Genomic DNA, 13322 nt, shown 5'->3' with positions numbered 1-13322 from the left:
AATTTGTCACATGCGCCGAATACAACAGGTGTAGTAGATCTTTAGACATTACCAAATCTAATGTGTTCTCATTCATTACCAAATCTAACGTGTTCTCATTCATTACCAAATCTAATGTGTTCTCATTCATTACCAAATCTAACGTGTTCTCATTCATTACCAAATCTAATGTGTTCTCATTCATTACCAAATCTAACGTGTTCTCATTCATTACCAAATCTAATGTGTTCTCATATAGACCAAATCTAACGTGTTCTCATTCATTACCAAATCTAACGTGTCCTCATATAGACCAAATCTAACGTGTTCTCATTCATTACCAAATCTAACGTGTTCTCATTCATTACCAAATCTAACGTGTTCTCATTCATTACCAAATCTAACGTGTCCTCATATAGACCAAATCTAATGTGTTCTCATTCATTACCAAATCTAACGTGTTCTCATTCATTACCAAATCTAACGTGTTCTCATATAGACCAAATCGAATGTGTTCTCATTCATTACCAAATCTAACGTGTTCTCATATAGACCAAATTAATGTGTTCTCATTCATTACCAAATCTAACGTGTTCTCATTCATTTCCAAATCTAACGTGTTCTCATTCATTACCAAATCTAACGTGTTCTCATTCATTTCCAAATCTAACGTGTTCTCATTCATTACCAAATCTAACGTGTTCTCATTCATTTCCAAATCTAACGTGTTCTCATTCATTTCCAAATCTAACGTGTTCTCATTCATTTCCAAATCTAACGTGTTCTCATTCATTACCAAATCTAACGTGTTCTCATTCATTTCCAAATCTAACGTGTTCTCATTCATTTCCAAATCTAACGTGTTCTCATATAGACCAAATCTAATGTGTTCTCATTCATTACCAAATCTAACTTGTTCTCATTCATTTCCAAATCTAACGTGTTCTCATTCATTTCCAAATCTAACGTGTTCTCATTCATTTCCAAATCTAACGTGTTCTCATTCATTACCAAATCTAACGTGTTCTCATTCATTTCCAAATCTAACGTGTTCTCATTCATTTCCAAATCTAACGTGTTCTCATATAGACCAAATCTAATGTGTTCTCATTCATTACCAAATCTAACTTGTTCTCATTCATTTCCAAATCTAACGTGTTCTCATTCATTTCCAAATCTAACTTGTTCCAAAATTGCTTTCCTTATGAATTTGTCAAATAATATAGCCTATCAAATCAATTCACATTTTACTGGTCACATACACGTGGTTGGCAGATGTTAATGAGAGTGTAGCAAAATGCTTGTGCCATATACCCTATGTCATATACCCTATGTCATATAACCTATGTCATATAACCTATGTCATATAACCTATGTCATATACCCTATGTCATATACTCTATGTCATATACCCTATGTCATATAACCTATGTCATATACCCTATGTCATATAACCTATGTCATATACCCTATGTCATATAACCTATGTCATATAACCTATGTCATATACCCTATGTCATATACCCTATGTCATATACCCTATGTCATATAACCTATGTCACATACCCTATGTCATATACCCTATGTCATATACCCTATGTCATATACCCTATGTCATATACCCTATGTCATATAACCTATGTCATATACCCTATGTCATATAACCTATGTCATATACCCTATGTCATATACCCTATGGCATATAACCTATGTCATATACCCTATGTCATATAACCTATGTCATATACCCTATGTCATATAACCTATGTCATATAACCTATGTCATATACCCTATGTCATATACCCTATGTCATATACCCTATGTCATATAACCTATGTCACATACCCTATGTCATATAACCTATGTCATATACCCTATGTCATATACCCTATGTCATATACCCTATGTCATATAACCTATGTCATATACCCTATGTCATATACCCTATGTCATATAACCTATGTCATATACCCTATGTCATATAACCTATGTCATATACCCTATGTCATATAACCTATGTCATATAACCTATGTCATATAACCTATGTCATATACCCTATGTCATATACCCTATGTCATATAACCTATGTCACATACCCTATGTCATATACCCTATGTCATATACCCTATGTCATATAACCTATGTCATATACCCTATGTCATATACCCTATGTCATATACCCTATGTCATATAACCTATGTCATATACCCTATGTCATATAACCTATGTCATATACCCTATGTCATATACCCTATGTCATATAACCTATGTCATATACCCTATGTCATCTATGTCATATAACCTATGTCATATACCCTATGTCATATAACCTATGTCATATACCCTATGTCATATACCCTATGTCATATAACCTATGTCATATACCCTATGTCATATACAGTGCCATGCTGAAGTCTTCACCCCCCTTGGCGTTTTTCATATTTTGTTGCATTACAACCTGTAATTTGAATGGATTTTTATTTGGATTTCATGTAATGGACATACATAAAATAGTCCAAATTGGTGAAATGAAATGAAAAAAATTACTTATTTCAAAAAATGCAAGAAAAAAAACAACTGAAAAGTTGTCCGTGAATATGTATTCACCCCCCTTTACTATGAAGCCCCTAAATAAGATCTGGTGCCACCAATTACCTTCAGACGTCACATTATTAGTTACATAAAGTCCACCTGTGTGGAATCTAAGTGTCACATGATCTGTCACATGATCTGTCACATGATCGCAGTATATTTATACACCTGTTCTGAAAGGCCCCCAGAGTCTGCAACACCACTAAGCAAGGGGCACCACCAAGCAAGCACCATGAAGACCAAGGAGCTCTCCAAACAGGTCAGGGACAAAGTTGTGGACAAGTACAGATCAGGGTTGGGTTATAAAAAAATATCCGAAACTTTTAACATCCCACGGAGCACCATTATTAAAAGATTGAAAGAATATGGCACCACAACAAACCTGCCAAGAGAAGGCCACCCACCAAAACTCACGGACCAGGCAGGGAGGGCATTAATCAGAGAGGCAACAAAGAGACAAAAGATAACCCTGAAGGAGCTGCAAAGCTCCACAGAGGAGATTGTAGTATCTGTCCATAGGTCCACAGAGCTGGGCTTTACGGAAGAAAAAAAGCCATTGTAATATAACCATGGTATGGCCATAGTAAAGATTTAAACCCTTGTCATAATCTGCAACCATGGAACTAGTCACCCAACACAGAGAGCAATTTGACCAGGCAATCAAATACACCTGATTTAGTTGCCTTGATTATCAGAATGTGCTTTTGAACTTCTGTTAAGGACGCTTCAATGAACATGTGTTGGAACATGTCCAACTACGTCAACGATTTTAACTGGCCCATACAGAATTTGTTACAAGAAATAATTTACAGGCCACCTGGTGAGGTTAGCATAGGGCTAAATGTGTAAGCTTATGTGATGGGAACAGCTAACATGTAGCCTTTAATCGCGTAGCAACTACGTCAACTTAACCTTCAACTTCTAATGTCACATAGTTAGTTAATTAAAGTCCACCTGTGTGCAATCTATGTGTCACATGATCTATCATATGATCTCAGTATATATACACCTGTTTCGCAAGTATGTGTTTGCCGTAGTATACACAATAGATAATGGTTGTTGTTTTGTTCGGAAAGCACCTTGAGGATACCTGACGGTGTCAGAAACAAGTGTAGGTGCCAGCAGAACTCCACAACATTCTAATCTTCCATTCTAAACAAAGCCAGGCAGTCTCTACAATGGCTACAGCAAGCAAGCTTAGTGATGGGTCAAATGGAGGACAGCTAGATAGAGTCAGGGAAGTGTCTCACACTGTCATCTCCCTCAGGTGTAACAGCGTTCATTCATCCTATAAGATACAGTCTGTCTGAAATGACACCCTACTCCCTAGTCACTTTATAGTGCACTACTTTTGACCAAAGCCCTATATAGGGAGGGTAGTATTTGGGACACAGCTCAGAAGGTGACCAGGGACAGTGTGACAATACACTAGGACCAGATGGGACCAGGGGCTAGTATGAGTTTAATGTATTAACTGCCTACAATCCCTCAGGCATACAGGCAGACAGACAGACAGGCAGACAAGCAGAAAGACAGGCTGACAGGCATCCAGACAAGCAGACAGGTAGACAGAAATGTAGACAGCCAGACAGATAGGCACCCATACAGGTAGATAGACACACAGACATTTAGACAGACAGGCACACATACAGGTAGATAGACACACAGACAGTTAGACAGACAGGCACACAGGCACGCAGGCAGACAGAGAGACAGAAAGACAGGCAGATATACAGGCACTGTCACACCCTGACCTCTCTATTTGGTTAGGTCAGGGTGTGATTAGGGTGGGCATTCTATGTTTCATATTTCTTTGTGTGTGGTTTCCAATCAGAGGCAGCTGTCTATCGTTGTCTCTGATTGAGAACGATAGTTAGGCAGCCTTTTTCCCAACTGTGTTTTGTGGGTAGTTGTTTTCTGTTTAGTGTTTGCACATGACAGAACTGTTTCATTTTTTCACTTTGATATTTTGTTCGAGTGTGTTTTGAGTAATAAAGAACTTACCACGCTGCGTTTTGGTCCATGCCTTCCGACGAGAGACGTTGCAGAACTACCCACCACCAAAGGACCCAAGCAGCGTGGTAAAAAGGACGAGTGGACATGGGAGGAGATCCTGGACGGAAAAGGACCCTGGGCGCAGGCTGGAGAGTATCGCCCGTCCAAGGGAGGAGAAGCAGAAAGAAGGAACAGCGAATAGACGAGGAATTAGAGGAACGGCAACGAGACCAGACGTCACGACAACAACGGGAGCCCGAGAGGCAGCCCCCACACGGGGAGATTGTTGGTGTCAGGGTTTAGACCTGAGCCAACTCCCAGTGTTTACCGTGGGGAGCGTGTGACTGGTCAGGCACCTTGTTATGCGGTGATGCGCACGGTGTCTCCAGTGAGCATTCACAGGCCGGTGCGCTTTGTGCCAGTGCCCCTCATTTTCCAGGCGGAAGTGGGCATCCAGCCAGGACGGGTTGTGCCAGCTCTAAGCTCGAGACCTCTAGTGCGCCTCCACGGCCTAGTGTATCCTGTGCCTGTGGCACGCACCAGGCTTCCAGTGCATCTCCCCAGTCCGGTGAGACCTGTTCCGGTTCCAAGTACCAGGCCTCCAGTGTGTCTCCACAGCCTGGTAAGCCCTGTCGCAGCTCCGCGCACCAGGCCTCACGTACCAGGCTTCCAGAGACCTGTTCCGGCTCCACGTACAAAGCCTCTAGTGATGATCCATGGCACAAAGCCTCCAGTGATAATCCATGGCACGAAGCCTCCAGTGATGATCCATGGCACGGAGCCTCCCGTGTGTCTCCACAGCCTGGTAAGCCCTGTGGCAGCTCCACGCACCAGGCTTCCAGTGCATCTCCCCAGTCTGGTGAGACCTGTTCCGGCTCCACGTACGAAGCCTCCAGTGATGATCCATGGCCCGGAGCCTGTAGTGATGATCCATGGCCCGGAGCCTGTAGTGATGATCCATGGCACGAAGCCTCCAGTGATGATCCATGGCCCGGAGCCTGTATTGATGATCCATGGCACGAAGCCTCCAGTGATGATCCATGGCCCGGAGCCTGTAGTGAAAATCTAGGGCAAGGAGCCTTCAGCGACGGTCCCCTGTCCGGAGCCTCCAGCGACGGTCCCCAGTCCGGAGCCTCCAGCGACGGTCCCCAGTCCGGAGCCTCCAGCGACGGTCCCCAGTCCGGAGCCTCCAGCGACGGTCCCCAGTCCGGGGCCTCCAGCGACGGTCCCCAGTCCGGGGCCTCCAGCGGTGGTTCCCAATTCAGTCACTGTCACGCCCTGACCTTAGAGCCGTTTTATTTCTCTATTTGGTTAGGTCAGGGTGTGATTAGGGTGGGTGTTCTATGTTTCCTATTTCTTTGTGTGTGGTTCCCAATCAGAGGCAGCTGTCTATCGTTGTCTCTGATTGGGAATCATACTCAGGCAGCCTTCTCCCCACCTGTGTTTTGTGGGTAGTTATTTTCTGTTTAGTGTTTGCACCTGACAGAACTGTTCTGTTTTTTCACTTTGTTATTTTGTTCGAGTGTGTTTTGAGTAGTAAAGAATCATGAAAACTTACCACGCTGCGTTTTAGTCCATGCCTTCCGACGAGAGACGTTACAGGCACACAGACAGAGCGGGTTTTTTCTCACTGAGATACCGTATGTGGTTAAACCACAGGTTATCAGATATTTGACTTCAAGTATTTGTCACAATGTTTCTGTATAGCCACTCCATGGCCCATCTATCCATGAGAGTCATAGATACACATACATTCTCCGCTAATACAATCCTCTAGCAGCCTGGTGGTATAATTCAAGCCTGGTGGTATAATTCAAGCCTGCAGATATATTTCAAGCCTGGTGGCATAATTCATGCCTGGTGGTATAATTCAAGCCTGACTGTATATTTCAAGCCTGGTGGTATAATTCAAGCCTGGTGGTATAATTCAAGCCTGGTGGTATAATTCAAGCCTGGTGGTATAATTCAAGCCTGGTGGTATGAATCAAGCCTGACTGTATATTTCAAGCCTGGTGGTATAATTCATGCCTGGTGGTATATTTCAAGCCTGGTGGTATAATTCAAGCCTGGTGGTATAATTCAAACCTTCCTGTCTACGTCTCTATAATTCAACCCTGTTGGTATATTTCAAGCCTGGTGGTATAATTCAAGCCTGCAGATATATTTCAAGCCTGGTGGTATAATTCAAGCCTGATGGTATATTTCACGCCTGCTGGTATAATTCAAGCCTGATGGTATAATTCAAGCCTGGTGGTATAATTCAAGCCTGCAGATATATTTCAAGCCTGATGGTATAATTCAAGCCTGGTGGTATAATTCAAGCCTGCAGATATATTTCAAGCCTGATGGTATATTTCAAGCCTGGTGGTATAATTCAAGCCTGCAGATATATTTCAAGCCTGATGGTATAATTCAAGCCTGCTGGTATAATTCATGCCTGGTGGTATAATTCATGCCTGGTGGTATAATTCAAGCCTGCAGATATATTTCAAGCCCGGTGGTATAATTCAAGCCTGATGGTATATTTCAAGCCTGCTGGTATAATTCAAGCCTGATGGTATATTTCACGCCTGCTGGTATAATTCATGCCTGCAGATATATTTCAAGCCCGGTGGTATAATTCAAGCCTGATGGTATATTTCACGCCTGCTGGTATAATTCATGCCTGATAAATGACCGTTTGTGTCACTAACAACCCAATGTATTTTCTTGGCTTTTCTCCGTGTGGACCGAGAAGATCAGGTCAAGGTAATGTAGTTTATGAAAACCGCTGATGACTCCCAACTGGTCTGGCTGTCTGTGTGAGTGTGTGTTTGTATGTGTTTATGTGTGTGTGTGTGTGGGTGTGTCTGTTTGTTTGTGTGTATGTGTGTGTGTTTGTGTGTGTAAGTTTACATTCTGCACAGGGACTCTACAGTGGGACGAGCAACGATGGTGGCATTGCAAATCTAGGTGTGAGTCGGGGACAAAGCCCGACTCTGGCTCTCAGAGACAACCTTATGGACCACACATATTGTCCTGTTGCTTCCTGTCTACATCACCACATGTCTTGTCCTGTTCCTTCCTGTCTACGTCTCTACAGTCACCACATGTCTTGTCCTGTTCCTTCCTGTCTACAGTCACCACATGTCTTGTCCTGTTCCTTCCTGTCTACAGTCACCACATGTCTTGTCCTGTTCCTTCCTGTCTACATCACCACATGTCTTGTCCTGTTCCTTCCTGTCTACGTCTCTACAGTCACCACATGTCCTGTCCTGTTCCTTCCTGTCTACGTCTCTACAGTCACCACACGTCTTGTCCTGTTCCTTCCTGTCTACAGTCACCACATGTCTTGTCCTGTTCCTTCCTGTCTACATCACCACATGTCTTGTCCTGTTCCTTCCTGTCTACAGTCACCACATGTCTTGTCCTGTTCCTTCCTGTCTACGTCTCTACAGTCACCACATGTCTTGTCCTGTTCCTTCCTGTCTACGTCTCTACAGTCACCACATGTCTTGTCCTGTTCCTTCCTGTCTACGTCTCTACAGTCACCACATGTCTTGTCCTGTTCCTTCCTGTCTACAGTCACCACATGTCTTGTCCTGTTCCTTCCTGTCTACGTCTCTACAGTCACCACATGTCTTGTCCTGTTCCTACCTGTCTACGTCTCTACAGTCACCACATGTCCTGTCCTGTTCCTTCCTGTCTACGTCTCTACAGTCACCACATGTCTTGTCCTGTTCCTTCCTGTCTACGTCTCTACAGTCACTACATGTCTTGTCCTGTTCCTTCCTGTCTACATCACCACATGTCTTGTCCTGTTCCTTCCTGTCTACGTCTCTACAGTCACCACACGTCTTGTCCTGTTCCTTCCTGTCTACGTCTCTACAGCAACCACACACACACCAGGGGACTCCTGTCAGCTATCGGCAGCAGGCCTACAAGATAAAATATATATGTTTTGCTCTTTCAAATAATTTTGATAAAGTAACAGACATGGTGTCGAACAGGAAGATTGGAATTCTGTGAACCAAGAGCTTGTGAGTTAAAGTCCCAGATGGGGACTTTAATAATAATAACCACTGACAATAATAACCACTGACAATAACAACCACTGACAATAACAACCACTGACAATAATAACCACTGACAATAATAACCACTGACAATAATAACCACTGACAATAACAACCACTGTATAAATGAAAATGCACAACATAATCATTTATTTAAATGTGTCAAATACGTTTTGTAAGTTGAAAACGTTGTTTGTCAAAAGCACTGTGGTGTGTCTAATTAGGTCAACAGCCTTCTTTTTTTTTTTTTTAGGTGAAATGCCCAAATAATATTTTCTAGTTGAATGAACATAAGAGACAAGTTGAGCATGCACATCTTAAATTGACCAAATTTTAATCTACGGTTTTTGTCAAATTGGATCTACATTTGTGCAAAACATGTTTTGTTCAGGTAACACTAGTTACTTAATAAAAAAATTATTGAAACAACTTTTTTTTTCTACAGTTTATATGGGCAATTTATGTCCACCTGAGTTGTCCCCTTCTAAGATATATTTCACACCATAATTCCCCATTTATTCAATGACGTCATTTCGTTAAAATAAAACTTAATGGGGAACCATAAAATGTAGCTCTGTTATATTGGATGTTCAAATTAAAATAGACAGATTGTAAATCCCAACTGTCTCGGTGCGTTCAGAATGGCCGACCTTAGTTCCACAGCTATTTCATCACCCAGGTCTGTTTGCAGTGAGCCATTCATATTTAGGACAGTCCTAATGATTATTCTAATGATTTTCCTGTTCCTCCTGATGGCTCTGAGAATCCCTTTTTTCCCCCGCAGAGATTAAACATCAATGCGCGCTCCATCAATCGACTGTCAACCGAGTGGGCAGCACGCTTCTTCCCACTGGACAGAAAGCACACAAGCCAAGGTGCGGGCCCACGGAAGCCCCGCGTTTTCAAACCCACTTCAAATGTAGAGAATTGCAGCGTTCTGTGAATTCAGAGAGAGATTAGAGATTGTGAGAAACCTTGATTAAAATGGAAAGTTCTGAGGTACAACGAATTAATTATGCCTACTATTGGCCTATATGTTTTCTTATTTTGATGGCAATGCATATGGAAGTATATGCATTAGTCTAATGGCCAGTTTATACTTGGTCAAACTACATGTTTGTAGACAATTATAACGCGACAATTGTCACTGGTCAAAACAAGTTGACCGACGTAACGACCGATGTCGTTGTTACCGGAATGCCACAGCAACCAGACCAAATCCTCCCGTAACGACCGATGTCGTTGTTACCGGAATGCCACAGCAACCAGACCAAATCCTCCCGTAACGTCCGATGTCGTTGTTACCGGAATGCCACAGCAACCAGACCAAATCCTCCCGTAACGACCGATGTCGTTGTTACCGGAATGCCACAGCAACCAGACCAAATCCTCCCGTAACGACCGATGTCGTTGTTACCGGAATGCCACAGCAACCAGACCAAATCCTCCCGTAACGACCGATGTCGTTGTTACCGGAATGCCACAGCAACCAAATCCTCCCGTGACAAGATGATGCAGGACTTTAAAAAAATTATCCGAAAGAATTATCTACTTTTATTTATTCACGCTGTGACCACAAGCTATTTTCTGTAAAGCTCACTAACTATTACCTTGTAAATAATTCTTAGGCTGTTTTTACATGTATTTTCCTGAAAAAATGAACAAAAAGTAGCCACATTTCAGACATTGTCATTTATACTCTGTCATTCATTATTTGAACTGGATAGCCTCTAGATAACTAGCTAGCAACTAACCAAAACGTTAATTACAAAATAGCTTTTAGTTGCCTGGCTTGCTAGGCTGATATTTAATGAATTCATTTTGAGATGGATGGGTTTATCGGTGTTAAAATAGTGAAGGTATGCTATCTGGATGCTGATGTCATGCAGAAGCTGTCGTTTTGTGTTTTATACTTTTTCTTAACGAAAAACGACAAGTTTGATGTCGGACGACAATAAAATGTTCAAGATGTCGCTACGAGTATTGTTTACAGACATGTCGATAGACAGGTAGCTTGCTGTATGTAAAGCACTGGGACTTAATGGATGGATACACAATGGTAAATCATTGATGATACAACAGATGTCCAAGTTTCCACTGTCTTAAAATAAGCCTTTGCTGTAGATGTCCAGTGATTGAATCAACTGTATCATGGGAATACAATAAACAATGTCGTCCACATTTAGCAAAGGGAACACATGCAATTATACTGTATGACTATGGTTAATAACTACGGTTAATAACGATGGCTAGACAATCTGGACCCTCTCTTTCTAAAATTATCTTCAGAAATTGTTGCAACCCCTATTACTTGCCTGTTCAACCTCTCTTTCGTATCATCAGAGATCCCCAAAGATTGGAAAGCTGCCGTGGTCAGCTAGACCCAAACTAGACCCCAGCTAGACCCACACTCTTGACCCAAACTGCTACAGACCAATATCTATCCTACCCCACCTTTCTAAGCTCTTCGAAAGCCAAGTTAACAAACAGATCACCGACCATTTAGAATCTCACCGTTTTCATCGACCTGGCCAAGGCTTTCTACTCTGTCAAACACCACATTCTTATTGGCAGACTCAACAGCCTTGGGTTCTCAAATTACTGCCTCGCCTGGTTCACCAACTACTTCTCAGATAGAGTTCAGTGTGTCAAATCGGAGGTCCTGTTGTCTGGGCCTCTGGCAGTCTCTATGGGGGTTCCACATGGTTCAATTCTTGGGCCGACTCTCTTCTCTGTTTACATCAATGATGTTGCTCTTGCTGCTGGTGATTCTCTGATTCACCTCTATGCAGACGACACCATTCTGTATACTTCTGGCCCTTCTTTGGACACTGTGCTAACTAACCTCCAGACGAGCTTCAATGCCATACAACTCTCCTTCCGTGGCCTCCAACTGCTCTTGAATGCAAGTAAAACTAAATGCATGCTCTTCAACTGATAGCTGCCCGCACCTGCCCGCCCGTCCAGCATCACTACTCTGGACGGTTCTGACCTAGAATATGTGGACAACTACAAATACCTAGGTGTCTGGTTAGACTGTAAACTCTCCTTCCAGACCCATATCAAACATCTCCAATCCAAAATTAAATCTAGAATCGGCTTCCTATTTCGCAACAAAGCATCCTTCACTCATGCTGCCAAACATACCCTCGTAAAACTGACTATCCTACGATCCTCGACTTCGGCGGTGTCCTTTTCAAAATAGCCTCCAACACTCTACTCAACAAATTGGATGCAGTCTATCACAGTGCCATCCGTTGTCACCAAAGCCCCATATACTACCCACCACTGCGACATGTATGCTCTCGTTGGTTGGCCCTCGCTTCATACTTGTCGCCAAACCCACTGTCTACAGGTTATCTTCAGGTCTCTGCTGGGTAAAGCCCAGCCTTATCTCAGCTCACTTGTCACCATAGCAGCACCCATCTGTAGCACGCGCTCCAGCAGGTATATCTCACTTGTCAGCCCCAAAGACAATTCCTCCGTTGGCCGCCTTTCCATCCAATTCTCTGCTGCCAATGTCTGGAACGAACTGCAAAAATCACTGAAGCTGGAGACTCTTACCTCCCTCACTAACTTCAAGCAGCAGCTGTCAGAGCAGCTCACAGATCATTGCACCTGTACATAGCCCATCTGTAAATAGTCCATCCAACTACCTCATCCCCTTACCTCATTTGCACTCACTATATATATACTTCTTTTTTTCTAATGTATCATTGACTGTATGTTTTGTTTTACTCCATGTGTAACTCTGTGTTGTTGTTTGTGTCGAACAGCTTTGTTTTATCTTGACCAGGTCGCAATTGCAAATGAGAACTTGTTCTCAACTGGCCTACCTGGTTAAATAAAGGTGAAATAAATAAATAACAACTATGGTTAATATCTATGGTTAATATCTATGGTTAATAACTATGGTTAATGACTATGTTTAATATCTATTGTTAATGACTATTAACTAATAATCACTGGCTAATTAGAAACAGGTTTGCAAAATAACCAAGTGAAGGTTACTTGTAAAAGTTGAGGTGAACGATCAAGTCAACATGTTACATCAGTGTGAATAATTTAAAATCCATCACAATAAATGGTGAATTAAACATTGGAGCTGTCTGCTCAGCATTTAACCACCAACCTATCGTTGGCGAAAGCGCATACAATGTCCACATTTCCAGATGGATATTCTGTTTTGGCACAGTGAGTGAGAAAGGATTGGCAGAAACAGCTCGTTAGAGAAAAATAAGAAAGCCATGACAATAATATTCAATATGAACTTACTTGCTGTGACCACAAGCGTGTCGCTGGAGAAGAGCAACTGGACAGCACAGTTCACCAACACAAGCAGACGAGACATGGCTTGGCGTTTTATTCGTCCCAGATCTATAAACCAAAATGCATAAATGTCCGATCTTCTTCAAGTACCCAACTTTTCGGCAACTTAATGCCTGCTGCAATTTATAGCAAATTAGGACAACAATTCCTTTCACGAATCATCCCTATTATCCGAAGTGACCGTTGAAACCGAGTCCAATTACCCTATTCAGAGTAGGTTAACTACCTTCAGATATGTGACAAAAGAGATCACATTAACAAACATTTTTGTCAACATGTCCCAGTACATTCATGTCAACAATAATCCAATATGTATTCGTTAACCATCCCTCGGATAGCAGAGCCTCCTCACCTCCTCTCCTTTCTCAAA

General features: G+C 42.3%; 1 protein-coding gene across 1 annotated transcript in view; it reads right to left on the bottom strand.

Moving 5' to 3' along the window:
• The window catches only part of LOC139415473 (fibronectin type III domain-containing protein 4-like), a 60127-nt gene extending 47153 nt beyond the window's left edge, over positions 1-12974 (bottom strand). Inside the window, exon 1 of the mRNA XM_071163567.1 lies at positions 12899-12974. Within this exon, the coding sequence (XP_071019668.1) occupies positions 12899-12974 (76 nt within the window). The remainder of the gene's footprint in view (positions 1-12898) is intronic.
• Positions 12975-13322: the final 348 nt, after the last annotated feature.

The sequence above is a fragment of the Oncorhynchus clarkii genome, chromosome 8 (assembly GCF_045791955.1).
Source record: "Oncorhynchus clarkii lewisi isolate Uvic-CL-2024 chromosome 8, UVic_Ocla_1.0, whole genome shotgun sequence".
NCBI classification, from domain to species: Eukaryota; Metazoa; Chordata; class Actinopteri; order Salmoniformes; family Salmonidae; genus Oncorhynchus; species Oncorhynchus clarkii.
This window is presented reverse-complemented; position numbering and strand designations above follow the sequence as displayed.